Genomic DNA, 20582 nt, shown 5'->3' with positions numbered 1-20582 from the left:
AAGGTTAAGATCATCCACGTACTTAAAATAATTACTTTACTGGAAGGTTTTTTCTTCTATTCTATATACACTATTCAGTATTCACTGATCTATATGATAACTACCAATTAATTCAATTTGATAACAAACTTTCAAACATTTCGGTTATCTAATGTAATACACAACAAAACTGAGAAAATTCAATGAAATTCACATCTCAAATTGGAAATGGTGAGTTAATTTGTCTCTCTACTGATTGAAGTTTTCACGAAAGGCAGGGTCATCTAACCTTCATGTAATTTGTAGGTGTGTGCAATAAAAAAAACAGACTACACAAACTTGATTCTCCTGTATGTACTGGCTCCGGTGCTCATAAGCACATAACATCTACTTATTTCTATATATATCGAGATCGAGACAGAATCCCAATATACCACAATACAAAATTATTATCAAAATCATCTCAAAAGCAATAAGTATTAATTTCTATATCCAAAAAAGAAAATCCAACCTACACAAACACGTGAAGCAATGTAGCAATTCAACGATATTAAAGTGGCGATTAAGGGAACACATTGAACAGGAGTGTGATCTTACCATATCATTCAAGAACTTCGTATGACAATCATAAGCGTTGATTCCTCGAATATGAGCTTGGTATTGTCTACAAACATCAAAACTTAAATTAATTGTGACCTTGCAAGCCCTACCACAAAATTTCCACATTTATTATCAAATGATTAATAATACATCCTAAGATCACCACTACTTGAAAAAGCAACCTGCGGGATCCTATAGTAAACAAAGAACCCCACTATGATGTTCTCCTTAAATTCTGGCCACTGCCATTCGTATTGACTAAATGTTAAGCCATGATCAGCATCACTAATGAGATTGATGCATTGATGCACCCCTGTCACCACCATCCCCTCCTAATTCATTTTTCTCAATTCTCATTTAAGTTTATAGGTCTATGGCTACAGTTTAATCATTTTTTTTGCCTTCTACAACCAAATTTCCGCCATCTAGAGGAGAATCGAGTCTCAAAGATCTGAAGCCATCACTCGCCACCCCTTAATTTTACTGGATTTTTTAATGAACTTTGACAACAAAATTGAGTTTAGGCAGCAGGAAACCATCACTTGTTTCCCTTTAAATATTAGTAAACCATTCACCTGATTACAAAAGAGAAGATACTTATAGGAAAGTGCATAACAAATATTGGTAGAAAACAACTTAAACATACATTATATAATAAGACTATCAAGTATTTACCAAAAGAGAATAGAGATGGAAATTCTGCTAGTTCTAAGCACTGATCACACTGTTCATACATTTTAAGATGCCAATGTAGATCTTTAGTACAAAATACACTTATTAAAATGTTATTGATTGTCCCCAAATTAATAAGACACTGGCATTGAAGCTAATGCAGACAAAAATAAACCCAAAACTTGGATAACTAACGAAGAATTTTGATTATGTAAAGGATAAACAAATTTTACCCTTTTACATTTTGTAAAAACAAACTGACGTCAACTTTAGAGTGCCTATGGAACTCCCACATGTAGCAGTTTTATTAGTGGTGCGCACAAAACATGATAGTAAAATATAAAGTGAATCCACCAAGATAAACATCGAAAAAGAAAAGTTTACATCATATGCAGTTCATATGCATGTTGCATTGATAGGTTAAATCACAACATTAGGAACTACATGAAGCTCTGTAGGCTCACTAATAATTACATCTAATAAACCTATGACATTAATAACTTCTCTATGAACTCTATTGTAAGTCGTCATAGTTATTCAATTCCATGAAATCCATCATCTTTTCATTAAAGAACTTAAAGATATCTTTAGAATTAACAGTAAATACACCATCATATAAGTTAGTGTGGCTAAGTTAGTGCATGAAACTTCTCTAAATATTTCATCCGAACACTCGTATGTCCCTTTGAGAAAAACAAACAAACAAATACAAATGAATTAGAAAGACAATAGAACGGTTTACTTGAAATAGAACTCGTAAAAGGAGTGTTTATGAACTAAGATTTGTAACACTACGGTTGCTAGGTGTCCTTTCGGATCTTTTAGACATTCTTTTATCTTTTAGCCTTTATCCAACATATTACCAAAATGCCTTTCATGAATGCTAAAGACTTGGTGAACAATCGAGTAGTCTTACTCTTCGATGTCATATCAAATTCAATAAAAGTAGCATCAAAACTGATTGGTCTAACATAAGTATCAAAACCCTGTGATCTACATGTAATTCAGACTCGTTTTATCATTTTCTACTATCCATGTTGGTAAGAGTTTACAACGCATACACCTAGACAATCCTTACCCGAAAAGGACAGCCAAATCTATTAGTGTTTCAACTTATAATGGTGAGCTGTGTATGCTTCGTTTTTTACCCTTAAATTGGACCATACTGGTGAAACTAATCAAATCCTAATTATCAAAATCTTTATATCTCTTTGTGTAAAATATCATAAGCCTCTTGATTACTTGCCAACTTATCAATGTTGAAAAGGCTATGTAAGATGTTGCATTCAATACGACAATGTAACTCTAGGATACCAATTGAGAGTGATGTTCTACAGAGATAAAATGCAAAAATAGTAACTTAGTTATGTAAAGTAGGGAATACCAAAGTATGTATTCTTAATCGTCAGAGCTCAAGACACCGTACCATCAATTAATTGCTCATTACACCAATACTTAGGAAAAAAAACAAATGAACAAACTCATCTCATGCATACAATATATATGCAGAAAAGTATGTCACCAAAACGAAAAGTTTTTTTTTAAACAACTAGGGTTAAGGGGACCCCAACCTTTATTAATTCAAACCCGCAAGTACAGCTTACCTTCTTTATCCCCTTTGATCAGTTCACTAAGTTTTTGATCCATAGGGGAGATGAAGTACATACATTGATTACAACAAGCAGTTCTATGAGTACTATAGTTGCTACTAACTCTGGACAAGTAATCTGCCACTTAATTCGCTTCCTTGAGGACACGTTGAAAAATGACCTCTTCATATTTCGTTTGCTTAGCCTCAATTTGAGTGACAAGATTTCTAACATACCATGGAGGTGCTTCTTTCTTGTTCAATACCTGAATTACTCTATGTGAGTCAGACTGCACTTGTACTCTCTTCAACTGCATTGCTGTCACGCCTTCTAAGCCTTTAAAAATCCCGAGTAACTCTTGATGAATGACTGAGCCTCGTGAAGAGTTCCCACTAAACGCCATGATGATATCACCATTCCAATCCCTTAGTGCACCTCCATAGCCTGCACTTCCATTTTTCAATGAACCATCTGTGTTAAGAGTCAACATGTCCACGTCAGCTGCCTTCCACTTGACCCACTGTTCATCTCGCTGCTGGAAATTCACACCGATTCCTAGCTGTAACAGGACAGTGCGAGTAGCTATCTCATCTTTTACCTCTTCAAGAGATTTCCCCAAGTAGACTTTCATCCTGTTCAGCGCCTTACAACTGACTGCATCAGCAGTGAAGAATCACTCCCTCTTTAGCCTCCAATTCCTCTTGGTCCAGATGGCTTGAACAGCCGCACAAGTTAAAGCCCTCAACACTTCAGATGCCATAGAATTAGGCCTACAGATGCGCATAATGTAATACCATTCATCATGTGAGTTGCGTACTCTCCCAGGTAATCCCATCGCTTCTTTGAAACTTTGCCACACTAGTTTCGAGAATGAACAGTCAAAGAAAAGGTGTGCTGAACTCTCTTCCTACATATCACATAAACCACATCTCGAGGTTCTGATCACTTTCTTCACTCGTAGTTTATTCTAGGTCGGTAAAGAATTTGAGAACAACTGCCATACAGTGAACGATTGCTTCGGCACATACAACTTTCCCCACACAATCTTATACCACTTCACTTTACTTCTTACCTGTTTGAGGATAGCATAGTTATAAGAGCCCAAAACTGTAGTTTTAACCCCTTAACAATAATACTTTTAGACCAATTATGCGAGTAATAAATAAGAGTTATGATGATTACGTGCTTTTATGTATTTCAGACATTGAAGTCAATAATGTACATAAATGTGCTACTTTGGCGAGATAAAAGAGCAAGGGTTGGTTGCTAAGAAGATCTGTGATTAAAGGCCAAGATTCAAGGAGAAAAAGCCTTTGTAAAGCCCGGTCAAAAGCTGAAAAGTCAAAGTCAACGTGGGCAAAAACAACACACAAAAGTCAGCAGAACTTCCAAAGACCGTATCTTTAAACTCAGGCCTCGGAATTGGGCATACCTTATGTCAAAACGACCGGCTCGGAAAGAGCTTTCCAACGGTCTAAACCTTGACCCAATCAGAGGAGCACAAATGGATAAAAAGTTTGTTGAAGTCACAGCCAGCTGAAAAGGGCTCTGTGGACTGAAGAAGTTGGGCTTTGGGGTCGATTTTTCGACCCAAAACATGACTCCTCAGCCCATGCACGAAAATGTGGATCTAGTTTCCTCTATTTCCACACACAAGACTTAACTCTTAAGAATCAATTAGCTTAGGATGGAAAGTGGCCATTAGAGATAGTTTCTAGATCTAGTTTTGAGAATTTTAATTAGTTAATTAATTAGTTTTCATACCTTGTTTTAATTTAGATTATTGAATCATTGTTATTCTTTCATTAGATTAATAAAAATAGTTAGTTCTTGATAATTTTGATTTTGTTATTTAAAATTGTTTAGATCTAATTTTGATTCTTATTTGTTATTCATTTCTTAGTTGTTTAATTTCGAATTGAATTCTTGAGTAGATTAATATAGTAAAGTTATAATCTTTATATTATGTCTTATTCAATATCATATGGAAATAATAGTTTGATGAATCAAGGCTAAACCTCCATTAGAGGGGTTTGATGAAGCTTTGATGAAAACTTAATTGTGTAGTGTAGAATCGTTGTAAGAGTCTATTCCACTCTAGAAGGTTGTTGATTCGCCATGAGAATGGGTTGGACTTCCTCACATGCTAGTCATTATTTGGTAGAGATTGCCATAATTGATTAGGGATTAGAACGACCAATTCTTATCATAAGAACGTAAGAATTGGATTACAACAATCTATGCTAGTTTATTAAGTTGGATTCAAGGTGGATTCAATCCCCCCTAATTCTTTATCTAGATTCAAACCTTAGTATTCCGTAGCATTTCGTAGTTGAATAATTACAGTTAGTACCTTGTTATTTGAATTCACATCATAGTATAATTCCCTTCATAAAACTCTCATTGACTTTGGTAGGATTGATAATATTAGAAAACATTGAATGCCAAAGAACTAGGAGTGGAACGAATCTCTTACTCCACACTATTTCGATAGATTCGAGAGTATAGAAATCTTTGATAAATGAGTCTTCATAAAGTTTTAGTTTTACTTGCATTTAAGTTTAATCTTTTATTCGTAGTTAAAACTATCAATTTTATGTTTATCAAATGGCGCCGCTACCATCTTAGTTCCCTTTAGCATTGTATTCTTTAGAATTGTTAGTTTTCCAAAGTCCCATAACCCACCCACCCTTGTTTGATTCTAACTGTGGTTGTCCGTTTCAGCATTAAAATTTTCCTCGCAGAAATTACATGGAGCGTCACCCGCGCCCTAGGCAGCCTAAATTGGAGCGCCACCCACTCCTAAACGCCTGTAACTCCAGTTTTTAGCTGAGCACGACCCGCACCTTGCCAAGGAAAAACTCGAGCACCCCCGGCTGGGCGCTGGACCTTGAAGTTTTTTCCCCTAAGTCGACCCGTGCCTAAAGGCACTTTAAATTAAGCCACCCAGCCCAAATGCTTGGAACTCCAGCTTGACCTGAGTGCGACCCGTGCCCTCTGCTGAAATTGCCCGATTTCCACAGGTTTGTTTCAAACTTCCATTTCTTCAAGGTTTTCAGTGTTCTAACTTGTTATATACACTGAACACGCATATACAAGACGCTATTCATAAGCGAAGCAAGGAGGCATTCAGGTACTCTTTTCTTCCATACCTTGCATCTCCTGTTAGAGGTTCAAACTAGCATATCAGGACTATTTGGAGTGTTGTCGTGTTTTGTTAAGATTGGTCTTAGCCTTGAGATTAAGGTCAGGCCGAAGAAAAACGCCTAACGTAATCAACCAGCAACGTCAACAAACACGCCTTTCTAGTATACCACTCACTACACCTTTAGCTAATATACCACACACACCACCTGAAATAATGGCTGAAGAAAGAGAGTCTCCTCTCTCTGACTTTTACAAAGCCTTGAACGATAGCCCTAAATCTTGCATCGTTCTATCCCGGACCGATGGGGATTTTTGAATCCCCCAAATATATTTAATTTGTTACCCGTTTTTCATGGGTTAGACCATGAAAAGCCTTATCGGCATCGTAGGATTGACCAAGTCCTTACTACATTCCACCATCCTACGGTTGGTGCTAAACAAATTAAAGCGAGGGTATTTCCCTTCACTTTAGCCCGATAAAGGCGTCTTTGGTTAAGCGCTGGCCTAATTATATGGACTCGTGGGCTAAACTTGTTTAACTATTTATGGAACATTTTTACCCACCACTGAAGACCGATGAAATGCTTTTCAAGATTCATTTCTTTCGACATAATCCTCATGAATCAATTTCAGAGGCTTGCAATCGTTTCACCAATCTTCTTATAGAGTGTCCACACCATAACCTAGGGAAAGACACGTTAGTTTGTGCATTTTTCAAAGGACCTCTACACCACCATAAAGAAGTCATTGACATAATGAATGGGGGTAGTTTCCTAAGTAAGGGAGCCTCAGAGGCTTATAAATTTTTAGAAGATCAAACTAAGCGTAATAATAACTTGGGGGTAGTGAGGATATCTCTCGTTCCGCTAGTTCTTCTACAACAGTTAAAGCCGCCGGTATGTTTGAGATGAAACCCGATCCTGAACTAAAAAATTTAATCGAATCTCTCACTAAAAAGGTAGAGGCTATTTCTGTTCAACAAAAGCCTATTCTCGTCATGAATGTCAACACCAATCCATGTAATTTCTGTTTGAGTCCAGAGCATCCCGACTCCTATTGTCCTCTCGCTTACGAATAACAAACATTACAACAAGATAACATTTGCTCAATTAATAGTTATCCTATTCCTAATGCCCCTTGGAGACAACATCCCAACTTCAGTTGGAGAAATAATCAATAAGTAACACCTCCAGGGTTTAATAATCAAAATGTTAGGCCAGGAAACAATTATAACCAAGGCCCACTACGACAAGGTCAAGTCCAAGGTCAGGATAATTATAATTATAACAACCAAGCTCAACCACGATAAGGACAAGGTCAGGGTAATTATAAAAATTATAACAATAATAATTATAATGCTAAAAGAGGTATCATTCCGATTAATAATAATAACTATCAAAATCCACCAATTAATAATCAACGTGACATAGTTCTTGTCACACAACCTATAGCTAACACTCCTCCACAACCGGATCGTTTTGATACCTTTATGCAATCTCAACAACAGATTTTACAAGCCATCCAACTTTCCTTACAACAATTAGCACAAGAGAAAGTGCATCCCAAAGGTGTGTTTCTAGGACAAGCAATACCTAATCCTAAAACACCAAACACAACCTTTGAGATGAACGGTAATACTAGTACGGAAAATGCAAACGTAGGTGAGCTGAATGCCATCATCAGGCCACTTTCTGTTCTGGGAGAGTGGTTGATAACAACGTAACTATGCCTATAGTTACCCCACAAGTAGTCCATACACCGAAGATTGAACTAGATACCGAAATAGAAACTGATGAGCCTACCCCTGTAGAGGTACCAGTTAAACCACAACCTAAGAAACAGAAAGCAAATGTTAGACATCTAGTTGATCCATACGCTAAATATAGAGGGAAACCACCGTTTCCCCAGAAATTAACTATGTTAAACAGGGATACAAACTTTGACCAGATTAGGGAAGTTTTTAAAAATCTAACGATAAACTTACCTTTTCTGGAAGAAATTAAAAAATTACCTCACCATGCTAAGTTTCTCAAAGAGTTGTGCACTAAAAGGCGTAAGACAAATATTCCTAAAGACGCCTTTTTAATTGAACAGTTTCCAACTTTAACGGAAGATAATGGAATCGTTAAGTACAAGGACCCTGGTCGTCCCACTGTACAAGTCACCTTAGGAGATTCCCACACGATGACCACTTTACTAGACCTAGGGGCGAGTGTTAACTTACTCCCGTATTATCTATATAAACAAATAGGTCTACAAGAGATGCAACCTACTAAAATGACGTTGCAATTAGCGGATCGATCTATTAAGTACCCTAAGGGTGTGGTTGAAAACGTGCTTGTTAAGGTCCAGGATTTCTACTATCCTGCTAATTTTTTTATCCCCGATACAGAAGTCCCTAACGACTCTGTTCCAATCATTTTAGGGCGTTCTTTCTTGGCAACTGCCAACACGCTCATAAACTGCCGCGATGGTTGGATATCCTTATCTTTTGGCCATCTTTTTGTTGAGGTAAATGTTTTTAAAATGATGAAATAGTTACCAGATTCATCTATAGATGGGGAGGTTAGCATGATCGAGAGCTTAGCTCAAGATTACTTTAATAACACGTTTCCAGAAAACCAAATGCATAAATTCCTGTCTTTTGGAAGTTTAAATTTCGCCGATGACTCCTACTTAAAGGAAGTTAGCACCATCTTCGAGTTGACACCTATTGTAGACCCTTCTGTTGCTCCATCTACAGAGTTTGAAGACCTGCTGCCTAAGCAAGTATTCATTACTCAAGATGAGAACCCACCAGAAGCATTTATCGATATTCCTTCCACCCCGGTGCTTAAACCTCTTCCTCCTGAGTTAAAGCATATTCAACTTGATCCCGATGGTAGTCATCCTAAAATTGCATCTTCTCTGTTATCTATGGAGGAAGAGACACGTTTGATCAGGGTGATTAGGAACATCGTTCTACGATTGGTTGGTCCCTAGCCGACATTAAGGGAATTGACCCTAATGTATGCACTTATCGTATCCATTTGGAGGATAACGCAAAGACTTCTCGCAAACCTCAGGGTCGCTTGAACCCTGCCATAAAAGAAGTGGTCAGGGAAGAAGTCTTACGGTTACTCGATGCGGGTATCATATACCCAATCCCTGATAGTGAATGGGTCAGTCCCATTCATGTAGTTCCTAAGAAATCAGGGATTACCATGGTACGTAATGCCAAGGGTGAATATGTTGCCACGCATGGTCCTATGAAATGGAGGATCTGTATTGATTATAGACGTTTAAATGCTATGACACAAAAGGATCATTTTCCTTTACCCTTTATAGATCAGATGCTTGAACATCTAGCTGGTCATGCTTTTTATTGTTTTTTGGATGGCTACTCTGGCTATTTCCAAATTATTATTGATATAGATGACCAAGAAAAGACAACAATCACATGTCCTTTTGGAACATACACCTATAAATGAATGCCTTTTGGCCTTTGTAATGCTCCTGGTACCTTCTAGCGATGTATGCTTCATATATTTAGTGACATGGTAGAGCGTTTCATGAAAGTATTCATGGATGATTTTTCTATCCATGGAGACTCTTTTACGGACTTCCTGGCTAACCTGTCTAAAGTTTTGACACGATGTGAAGAGAAAAGTCTGGTTTTAAATTAGGAAAAATGTCATTTCATGGTGAAAAAAGGCATAGTACTAGGTCATATTATATTTAGTGATGGAATCGAAGTAGATAAGGCCAAACTAGATAAGATAGCGACTCTACCTATACCACGGACTGTCCGTGATATTAGAGCTTTTCTAGGCCATGCAGGTTTTTATAGGCGCTTTATCAAAGATTTTTGAAAATAGCTAGGCCGTTAACTAATCCGCTTTTAAAGGATGCCATTTTTATTTTAACTTTAAGCGTAAAGCGGGCTTTTGAAACTTTAAAAGGCGCCTTAACTTCTACACCCATTATCTGACCTCTCCGATTGGTTTAAACCTTTCAAGTCATGTGTGATGCTAGTGATTATCGGTTAGTCTTGGTGTCTTGGGGACGTAGAAACTAGATAATAAGTCCACTGTTATTTATTATGCTAGTAAAACTCTAAACGATGCTCAAAGGAATTATACAACTACTGAAAAAGAATTCTTAGATGTCGTTTATGCTTTAGATAAGTTTTGCCCTTATTTGGTTGGTTCTAAGACTCTAGTTTACACTGATCATGCAGCCCTTAGATACCTTCTCACAAAGAAGGATGCTAAGCAGAGATTAATCCGATGGATTCTTCTCTTACAAGAGTTCACATTAGAAATAAAGGACCACTTATCTAGACTTACAAACGACGATGATAGTGATTCTGAGTCCATACCGGATTCTTTTCCTGATGAGCATCTGTATGCTATTTTTTCAGCACCATGGTATGCTGACATTGCGAATTATTTAGCATCTGATGTTATTCCTTATGATTGGTTAAGAAATGAACGTAAGAAGTTCTTGGCCAGAGCTAAGCTATACTACTGGGATGAGCCCTACCTTTTCAAGTATTATGCGGATCAGATTATTTATCGTTGTATTCCCCAATGGGAATATAATGAGGTTCTCTCATTCTGCCATGACAAAGAGTGTGGTGGCCATTTTAGTGGTATGAAAACAGCTGCAAAAATTCTTCAATGTGGGTTTTATTGGCCTACTCTCTTTAAAGATGCCCAAGTGCATTGCAAAACGTGTGTTTGTTGCCAACAACTTGGGAGAATCACGAAGCGTAATATGATGCCAATAAATCCAATCATAGTGGTAGAAATTTTTGATGTATGGGGCATTGATTTCATGGGTCCTTTTCCAGTTTCTCACGATTTCATTTATATTCTAGTTATCGTGGACTACGTGTCTAAATGGATAGAGGCCATGGCTTGCCGTAGCAATGACCATAAGACAGTTGTGTTTTTTTAGTAAAGAGTATATTTTCTGTCGCTTTGGCATTCCCAAAGCCATCATTAGTGATGGTGGAACACATTTTTGCAACAGAATTGTTGCATCTCTCGTGAAAAAGTATGGAGTTACACATAAGGTAGTAATTCTGTATCATCCACAAACTAGCAGACAAGTAGAAGTTTCTAATAGGAAAATCAAAAAGATTTTAGAAACAACTCAGAAATCCCGAGGAAAGACCGGTCAAAGCGTCTATCGATGCCTTATGGGCATATAGGACTGCTTTCAAAACTCCTATAGGTATGTCTCCCTTTAGACTTGTATTTGGGAAACCTTGTCATTTGCCCGTTGAATTGGAGCACCGTGCTATGTGGGCTATAAAAAGCCTTAACTTTAATTTTGATAAGGCGGGCATCAAGCGCAAGTTGCAATTGAATGAGCTTGAAGAAATCCGTAACGATTCTTATGATCTCTCGAAGGATTATAAAGCTAACATGAAACGTGTTCATGATAAGCAAATCTTGCGGAAAGAGTTTGTGGTAGGTCAAAAGGTCTTGTTTTACAACTCCCGTCTATATATTTTTCCAGGGAAATTAAAAACCCGTTGGTTTGGTCCTTTTATGGTTACTGAAGTCACCCCTCATGAGGCAATCACCTTGGTAAATCCCAAGGACAACAATACCTATCAAGTCAATGGCCAATGGTTGAAACATTTCCACGAGCTTTTGTCCCTTAATGTAGAGGAAGTCCTTTTATAGGACCCTATCTATAAGGACTGACCTTTTCGTTGGTGTACTTCCTTTCATTTCCATATAATGGTAAATGCACCATTCAGGGAACTAACTCGGGCCTTCCCTATGGAGTGTGTGGCTGTAAGTACCGTATCCTAAGTCCACGGTTAACATAATTCGCGTTTTCCACTCTTGCATGTTTTCTCGGATTTTGAGTCATGTTCATCTATGATGTGAATTATGCATTTATTGCTTTCTTATTTTTCTTATATTAAATTTTATTCATAAAAAAATAAAAAATTGTTAAAATCACAAACATAGTAATTTAGGAAGTCTCAGGAATCTGACTTTAAAATACCACTTTTAAAAACAAATTTTCTAAACGCTGTTGTCTAAAATTTGTTTAGGGGTGGGGTGTTCGTTTCCGTCCTAGATTGTTCAACTTTCCAGTTATGTTGTTTAGGCCATTTAATTGTATTTTGATTTGGGTTGACATTATCTATGAAATTAGAGTTCATTCGTTCGCATAACTTACGTCATGCATGCACTTCGAGGCATTTCTATCTTTTTATATGTCATCCACGGGCGGAATAGAGTGTTTTATGGATCATTGTATTGGAAATTCTCTCCTGATCATTTCCGTAGCTTATTTGCAAAAATCGGACCAATAACGAAGCGGTAATTTTAGTTTGAAGTTGCGTGAAAAATCGACAAAAATCGAAAAATCAAATTGGGCTTGGGCCCAATCTTCAAACCAACAGTCGCGAGTTGTTTCATTCCACCATTAACAAAGCTTAAAAACCTAACCAAATAAAAAAAAAAAGAGAGGAAACCTAACTACACCCATGCCCACAATACAAGCCCACCTCAAATCTTCTCCAAACCAATCCCACCACCACCCCCAACAATTTCCACCACCGAAAACCACCAAAACTCCAAGAATTTGGAGCTACCGCACCACCACCGCACCACCACCACCATTGTTTTGTTAGTATGGGAGTCTCAAACTCCATCCCCACATTCCATTTAAACCCCCAAATCGTTCTAAAATCTCAATGGCTCAAAGACGTAGGATTTTGCCGGAGCACGCGTTTACTGCCAACCACTTCGCGCCATTTTACGGTGACGAGATAGTTAGGAGAGATTGAAGTGGTTTGTGGCACTCGACATATGATTTCTACCACGAAGATTTGGTCTGACAGTTTTATAGGACGAGGGAGTTGGATGGGAATAGAATTTTTGTTAAGGTGGCCGGGAGGAGGAGAGAAGTATCTACTGGATTGTTGGCTGAGATTTTAGGCATTCTGCCTAGACGCCATCTCGATGCCACATTATGGGAATCCCAATTTACTGGGATCGAGCCTTTGATGAACGCGACTGTTTTGGAAGGGAACTACAATGCGAGCTCGCATTGTGTTCGCAAGTCGTCTCTGAGAACCAACCAGCTGGCTGTAGCTTAGTGGATTGGTAGGAATGTCATAGGGAAGGAGAAAGTCAGCGACATCAGTCTGAACTGCCATCACGTTCTATGGATACTCCAGGAGCAGAAGTATGAATCTGTATTTTGGAGTTTTTGAGTAACATGATTAGGGGAGTTGGGAAGAGTATTACACCTCTCCCTGTTTTGATAACGAAGATCATGATGACCTTGAGAGCGACTCCGACGTCTGATAAGATTTGGCTGAAAGAGCACAGAAATCCTCATATTTATATGGAGTGTATCCAAAAAGTTTGGAGGTTACCTGAAGAGAGGGTAGTTTAAGAGGATGACTCGGAGGATGAGGAGGACACGACATATTTTGATGCCTATGCCTTGGAGAGGTGTAGGTCAGATGCAGAACACATGACTGTGATTCATTGTGGCATGCGTTCTCTCAATACTATTTGCGAAGACCTCTGGACTCGGCAGGCTATCATGCATCATAACTTTGAGACTCGTGCCCAACGCGAGGATGAGCGGTGGGAACAGATGAAGGCTGAGATGGAAGCTCAGTGCAAGTTCCGAGACTATATGCTTGCACGTTTCCCACCCCAGGGGGGTTCTTCTAAGAAGGAGGTTTCTGTGAGGCACGAGCATCGTCGCCACAGGACGGATGGCTCTAGCCCATCAGGAGCTCAAGAGCCATCTCCTTCTCAGGTGCCTTCCACTACCAGCAGCTAATGGTTTAGGGTTCTTATAGATTAGATGTTGGTTTTATTGTTCCTTTTATGTTTATGTATTTCTTTTTATTAGTTCGGATGTTAAACTTTGAATTCCGAAGTTAAATGTGAATTTGGTAGTTAAAATATTATTTGAATTTCATTTTTAATATAATATGGTTCTTTTCAAATGGTGCATTATTTTTATTATTAATCCCACCTTCCCGAATTGTTTAGGGGTGGTATTATTTACTATAGCATGATTTATTATATGATCCTCACTTTAAGAAGTTGTTTTGGAGTGATGGTTGAGAATATTGTCGATATGGGCATACCTATGATTAGATGTTGTGATAGGATGAAATCTTAAAGAGTTTAGAAGTTACTATTCTAAATTAAATCTAAAAGATATTAGGGCTGTTTTAGAATCAAGAATATGGGTTATTTCCGTTTTCGGTTTTGGAATTTTTTTTTTGTTTTCGGCAATTGCCTTAAAGCTTTTTGGAAACTTCCCAATTCGTTTTGGAAACTTAAAACCTATATAAACTTCCTTCATTCTACACTCACAACCCGCACTACACCTCACATTCATCTCTCACCTTTCACTCCCAACTTTTCCTTATTTTTCCTTCTCACTTTCGTGATTTCAAGTTAGCTTGAGAGCGCTGCTTTGATGGGCGCCACCTGCGCCCTAGGCAATCATTAGTCAGGAATTTCATCGAGTAGCGACCCATGCCCTACCAAGCCCGTGAGTGAGTGCGACTGCGCCTAAAAATCTTGGAATTCCAATTTTCATCCCGAAAGCGACTCGCGTCCATCCGAGCAAAAAGAGAGCTCGCGCCAAGTGCCCGAACTGGAACTTCGAAATTCACAAAAAGCGACTGCGCCCCACCCTGCATAGGTTGAGCGACCCGGCCCCCCGACCCCGTGGGCAACGAAAAATTCAATTTTTGTGGGTTGTTCCAAAGATCGTTCAGCAGCTATTCTAGAGAGTAGTTTTTGTGATGACTTCTCCTATAGTAATACCGAGCGATCTTCGAACACTTGTTGGGAGCGAGACTTATGGACATTGGTTCCGCGAAAGGATCATGCAGTTCAGATGGAGGCATCTTCTGGTAAGTGTAGTCGACTCGTATTCACCTAAGCTTACTGAATTTTTTTACAATAATGTTAAGTTCTATTGTAACCAGGATGGAGAACAAGAATTCTCCATCACGGTTGATGACACACCACTAGAATTCAATAAGTATGTGGTAGTGTTAATTAGTTTCGAAAATACCAATACCTGATCCTATTCACACGTGGGGATATATGATCGATAATGCATACCTCTATGACTATACATATTTCCATGAGTATTATAGGGGAAGGGTATTTCGTATAATGGACCAAGGGCGTTACAACATAGCCCTTGGTAGCTTGTCCCTAAATGTAGGCACCACTATGTTATTCATCCTGATGAATATTATAGGGGATTGGCAATTTACCTCTGCAAATAGTACCGCTAGTGACATTTTCCTTGCTTTAGCTGAGGGACGTCGCTGATATGACATTCCCTGAGTATTAGTGGCTAGTCTTAAGAAAGTCCAAAATATGCGACATAAATATCTTCTTATACCTATTTTGCTTTGCCGCATCATGCTCAGTTGTCTACCTAAATTCTGTACCCAGTTCACGGATTAGAAAAGGGTTGAAGTCATGAGACCCACCAATTGGCGTGGTTCGCTTATTTCGAGTAATGACTTGGCCAGGATGGTAGGTGCAACCTCATTTGGTTGCTCCTTACACCCTATCAGACATAGTAACACTAGCCAGGTTAGCACAAGTTGACGACACACGGCGGCGGGCTTGGCAAGTTATCATGGCATGGCGGATTCGAAGGAACCTCCTCTCTTTGGAGAGGGAAATGAGGATGAAGATTTAATGGGAGTTAAGGTTAGTTTTTATTTCAGTTAGTGTCTGCTTATGTCCCAAACAATTTGATTCTTGTTAACCCTATAACGGGTGGAACTCATATAGAGTTGTGTCTATTCTTCTTTTTCTATATTAGTATGTTTTAACCTTGTTTTGCAGATGTTCCAGAATTTCATGCGGTTCTATGGTATTTCTCTACCCTTTTTATTTAAATACTTTGAGGACAAAACATGCTTCTTGTTTGGGGGATAGAAACACGTGTAATTAAGGCATCTGTTAGGATATAGATATGTACAGTATGCACTTGTTTTCTAGTTAAAAAAATCAATTTTTTTTAGAATATTAATAAAAAGTTTATGCTGTATGCTTAGGAATATTGGTATTGATTTCCTTTTCTAGGCCCTTGATAATCTAGAAATCTCACATAGCTTTTGCATTAGAATAGTTTTTAGAAACTTAGGTTACTATGTAGGTAATAATCCTTGCATCTATCTATAAATATGTTACATGAGTATCTATGATTGTTGGCAGTAAGTTTCTGAAATCTAGGCTAGAGTACTTATTCTACAAATCTTGTGAGAATATAGCCTAAAGCCTTATATGAGTGAAACATTTGAGAAATGACACAAGGGAGAAGTAAAATCCGGATAGAGAAATCACACGTCCACTTGCTTGATCACTATACCATATCCTAAGCGAGAATTTAGGCCCTCTTTGGATCGATATTGCCAGAAATTCAAACCTATGAATTATTTTCCGCTAGTCGCCCCTCTGAGCCTTTCTTTAGCCTTTCATAACCGCAAATCCTTTATCCTGTTACAAAACAAACAGAAAAAAAAAAAAATCAACCTACCCATTCTTTGAATGAGTTTGAGAATAGAGATGAAAAATAGAAAAGAGAAAGACCTTTGAAATCAAGAATTTGTTAGTCGCTTCAAATAAGAAAAGAAAGTTTCCATCCAAATAAAAAAAATAATAATAATAAAAGAAAATAAAGAGTTAGAACTCTAAAAATAGAATCAAAGGAGTCAAAAGTCAAAAAAAAAAAAAAATAAAAAAAATATATATATATATGGTTAAGGATGGAAACAAAGTGTAGAAGCAAAAGTAAATAACAAAGTTTTCTCTAGTTACTTAATATGAAGACTCTATTATCTCAGACTTGTCCGTTTTGAATATCTATTTCCTTCCTTCTCAAACCATCTCCTAATCCCCGCAACACCTAATAAAGACCTCTAGCTCAATTACGAATAGGTTAGTGTGATAGTAAGTGGCAGATGTGTTTGATCGACTCGGCTTCCTTTGTGTGTCATTGAGATTGTAAGGTAAAGTGTGTCCACCGCATTAACCGGAGTGAAAACTTGAGCGGAAAAATCGAAAGTGGTTTTGTCTTGACATTTATGTGAGGACCTACTTAAGGACGCTATTCTGAGTTTTCATAAATGGACCTGCTAGTGAATTTCATAGTATTACTCATTGTATATATGTTTATTCGTAGATGACTGATTATTATGCATATATTAGCTTAGGTTTCGACTTGATTATTCTTTATTCATTGCTAGTGAGATATATAGATAATTGGGAGCATAAATAAGGAAACAATAGTTTTATTTTTTAATCATTGTAGTATAGATGAAGTTTGTGAGTACCTTCACTGGAAAACTCTCACGAGATTATAACTCGTCCACTTGGGAATTCATAGTGGTTTAAGGCCTTGTTGCATATGGTCAATGCAATCGCACTCGGAGAAACGAGATTAGTTAGAACTCCATTTTTGGTCACTTATGCTAATTTCTCATATTTACTTGAGGACAAAAAAAATGCTGTCTGGGGGTGGTTTGATAAGAGCCCAAAACTGTAGTTTTAACCCCTTAACAATAATACTTTTAGACCAATTATGTGATTAATAAATAAGAGTTAATGCTGATTACGTGTTTTTATGTATTTCAGACATTGACGTCAATTATGTGCAGAAATGTGCCACTTTGGCGAGATAAAGGAGCAAGAGTTGGTTGCTAAGAAGTTCTGTGATTAAAGGCCAAAATTCAAGGAGAAAAAACCTTTGTAAAGCCCGGTCAAAAGATGAAAAGTGAAAGTCAACGTGGGCAGAAACAACATACAAAAGTCAGCAAAACTTCTGAAGACCGTATCTTTGGACTCACAGACATTTGCACACACAAGTGCTACTTTCCATGCACGAAAATGTGGATCTGGTTTCCTCCATTTTCACACACAAGACTTAACTCTTAAGAATCAATTAGCTTAGGATGGAAAGTAGGCAGTAGAGATAGTTTCTAGATCTAGTTTTGAGAATTTTAATTAGTTAATTAATTAGTTTTCATACATTGTTTTAATTTAGATTATTAAATCATTGTTATTCTTTCATTAGATTAATAAAAATAGTTAGTTCTTGATAATTTCGATTTTGTTATTTAAAATTTCTTAGATCTAATTTCAATTCTTGTTTGTTATTCATTTCTTAGTTGTTTAATTTTGAATTGAATTCTTGAGTAGATTGATATAGTAAAGTTATAATCTTTATATTATGTTTTATTCAATATCATATGGAAATGATAGTTTGATGAATCAAGGCTAAACCTCCATTAGAGGGGTTTGATGAAGCCTTGATGAAAACTTGATTGTGTAGTATAGAATCGTTGTAAGAGTCTATTCCACTCTAGAAGGTTGTTGATTCGTCATGAGAATGGGTTGGACTTCCTCACATGCTAGTCATTATTTGGTAGAGATTGCCATGATTGATTAGGGATCAGAGCGACCAATTCTTATCGTAAGAACGTAAGAATTGGATTACAACAATCTATGCTAGTTTATTAAGTTGGATTCAAGGTGGATTCAATCCCCCCTAATTCTTTATCTAGATTCAAGCCTTAGTATTCCGTAGCATTTCGTAGTTGAATCATTATAGTTAGTATCTTGTTATTTGAATTCACATCGTAGTATAATTCCCTTCGTAAAACTCTCATTGATTTTGGTAGGATTGATAATATTAGAAAACATTGAATGCTAAAGAACTAGGAGTGGAATGAATCTTTTACTCCACACTATTTCGATAGATTCGAGAGTATAGAAATCTTTGATAAATGAGTCTTCGTAAAGTTTTAGTTTTACTTGCATTTAAGTTCAATCTTTTATTCATAGGTAAGACTATCATTTTTACGTTTGTCACATAGGCTGATGAAACTGAATACTTTCCTGAACTCAATGAGGTCCAAACGACTTGATCTTCTGGTAAATATGAGTTAATCTCTGTGTTCATAATCCACTCCTTCACTTCACATTCAGGGTGATCCATGATACGCCTTTCCCAGCACCCATTCTCAATCACTGAACTAACTAGCGCCTCAAGCAGTACTACCTCCGCAAGGACTGATTTAGCAAGAGAATTCAAAAAAAGGGGACCCGAACACCAAGGGTCGTGCCAAAAACTATTACCATTACCATTGGCTATGATATGTCTGAGATACTTCCATTGGTTTCTCGGTTCTTCATGATCCCTCTCCACACCCATGAATAGTCATTTAGAGCTTTCATGGTCCAGAAGTGCTTTTGTTTGATGTGATTGTCCCAAGCCACTTTACCCACAAACAATCAACCTTTTGGGCCAATTTCACCACCAATCCGCAGTAGACAACTTTGTTCCAAACATGTGGATCCACCAATCCAAGGCTTCCCTGTTCTTCATCGAGTTGAAGTGTAAAGTGGCTTGCATGGTGCATTTTCCGTTCCATGCTCGGTCCTGCCCAGATGAACCTATTGCATATCTTCGCCACTTTGTCAAGAACTGTTCTCGGAAGAACAAATGTAGCTGCCCAATAAGTTTGGAATGAAGAGAGTACCGACTTTACAAGTTGCACTCTACCCACTCTGTTCAAATCCTTATTCTTCCAGTTTGAGATTCTACCGGTAATATTCTCTATGAGTGGCAGACATTCTCTTATCCCAAGTCTAGTAGTTGTGAGAGGTAATCCTAGAGAAGTTACTGGTGGGTTACCAGAGAGATGTTCATAGCCGCTGCTAGTTCTAGCCCTTCCGCTTTAGTCATACTCCCAGTCAGAAGAGTCGTCTTCGCATTACTGAGATGGAGCCCTGTAGGTTTAGAGAATGATAGCAAGATGTCCATGATAGCCATAATGGATTCCATGTTACCTTTACAAAACAGGAGAACATCATCCGCATAGCAAAGGTGAGATATGGCCAGCTTCTTACACTTTGAGTGGGCTGAAATTCTTTTCGACTGTAGTCCCTGAAGCAAAGGAGCACTCAGGATTTCCATAACTAGCACAAAGAGGTATGGTGACACAGGGTCCACCTGTCTAAGCCCTCTCTTCCCTTGAAAGTATCATTCTGGCGACCCATTCACCATCACCGAGTAGAAAGGAGATGCATAGCACATCTAGAGCCATTCAATGAATAATTTTGGGAACTTGAACTGGTAAAGGATAGCTTCAAGTGCTTGCCAAGAAACTAAATCATAGGCTTTCTGGATGTCCAGCTTTATCGCACATCTTTTTTGCCCATTCTTCCTTGAGTACCCTCTCAGAAGCTCATGCGCCAAGAGAAGGTTATCCTGAATAGATCTTCCAGGAACAAATGTAGACTGGGAGCATGAAACCAACGATGAAATAAAGCTCTTCATCCTGTTTGTTAGTACTTTGGAGATGCATTTATACACAATGTTACAACATGCAATAGGCATAAAGGAAGAAACATGAGAGGCATTTTTCATTTTAGGAATAATACTTAAAAATGTAGAGTTTATACCTCCTGTAATCTGCTTATGGCTAAAGATGTACTTTATAGCTTTAATGAAATCCTCTCCAACGATATCCCAACTTTTCTTGAAAAAACAAGCACTAAAACCATCCGGACC

The 20582-nt window shown here is 37.8% G+C and overlaps 1 protein-coding gene across 1 annotated transcript; it reads right to left on the bottom strand.

The window, feature by feature from the left end:
• Nucleotides 1-3513: 3513 nt before the first annotated feature.
• On the bottom strand, nt 3514-19220 carry LOC147497966 (uncharacterized). Its single transcript, XM_086563073.1, has 3 exons — nt 18870-19220; nt 3844-3912; nt 3514-3747 (listed from the first exon to the last, which is right to left on the bottom strand). Exons 1-3 carry the CDS (start codon nt 19218-19220, stop codon nt 3514-3516), a joined length of 654 nt encoding a protein of 217 aa, XP_086419199.1.
• Nucleotides 19221-20582: the final 1362 nt, after the last annotated feature.

Source organism: Coptis chinensis, chromosome 5 (genome assembly GCF_015680905.1).
Source record: "Coptis chinensis isolate HL-2020 chromosome 5, ASM1568090v1, whole genome shotgun sequence".
Classification (NCBI taxonomy): Eukaryota; Viridiplantae; Streptophyta; class Magnoliopsida; order Ranunculales; family Ranunculaceae; genus Coptis; species Coptis chinensis.
This window is presented reverse-complemented; position numbering and strand designations above follow the sequence as displayed.

Coding starts and splice junctions, on each gene's coding strand:
- LOC147497966 (XM_086563073.1), bottom strand. CDS start 19,220: ATGGGTGTGGAGAGGGATCATGAAGAACCGAGAAACCAATGGAAGTAT. Junction 3,913..18,869: donor CATCAGCCTATGTGACAAAC/GTAAAAATGATA, acceptor ATCCTCAAACAG/GTAAGAAGTAAAGTGAAGTG. Junction 3,748..3,843: donor TGCCGAAGCAATCGTTCACT/GTATGGCAGTTG, acceptor TGTGATATGTAG/GAAGAGAGTTCAGCACACCT.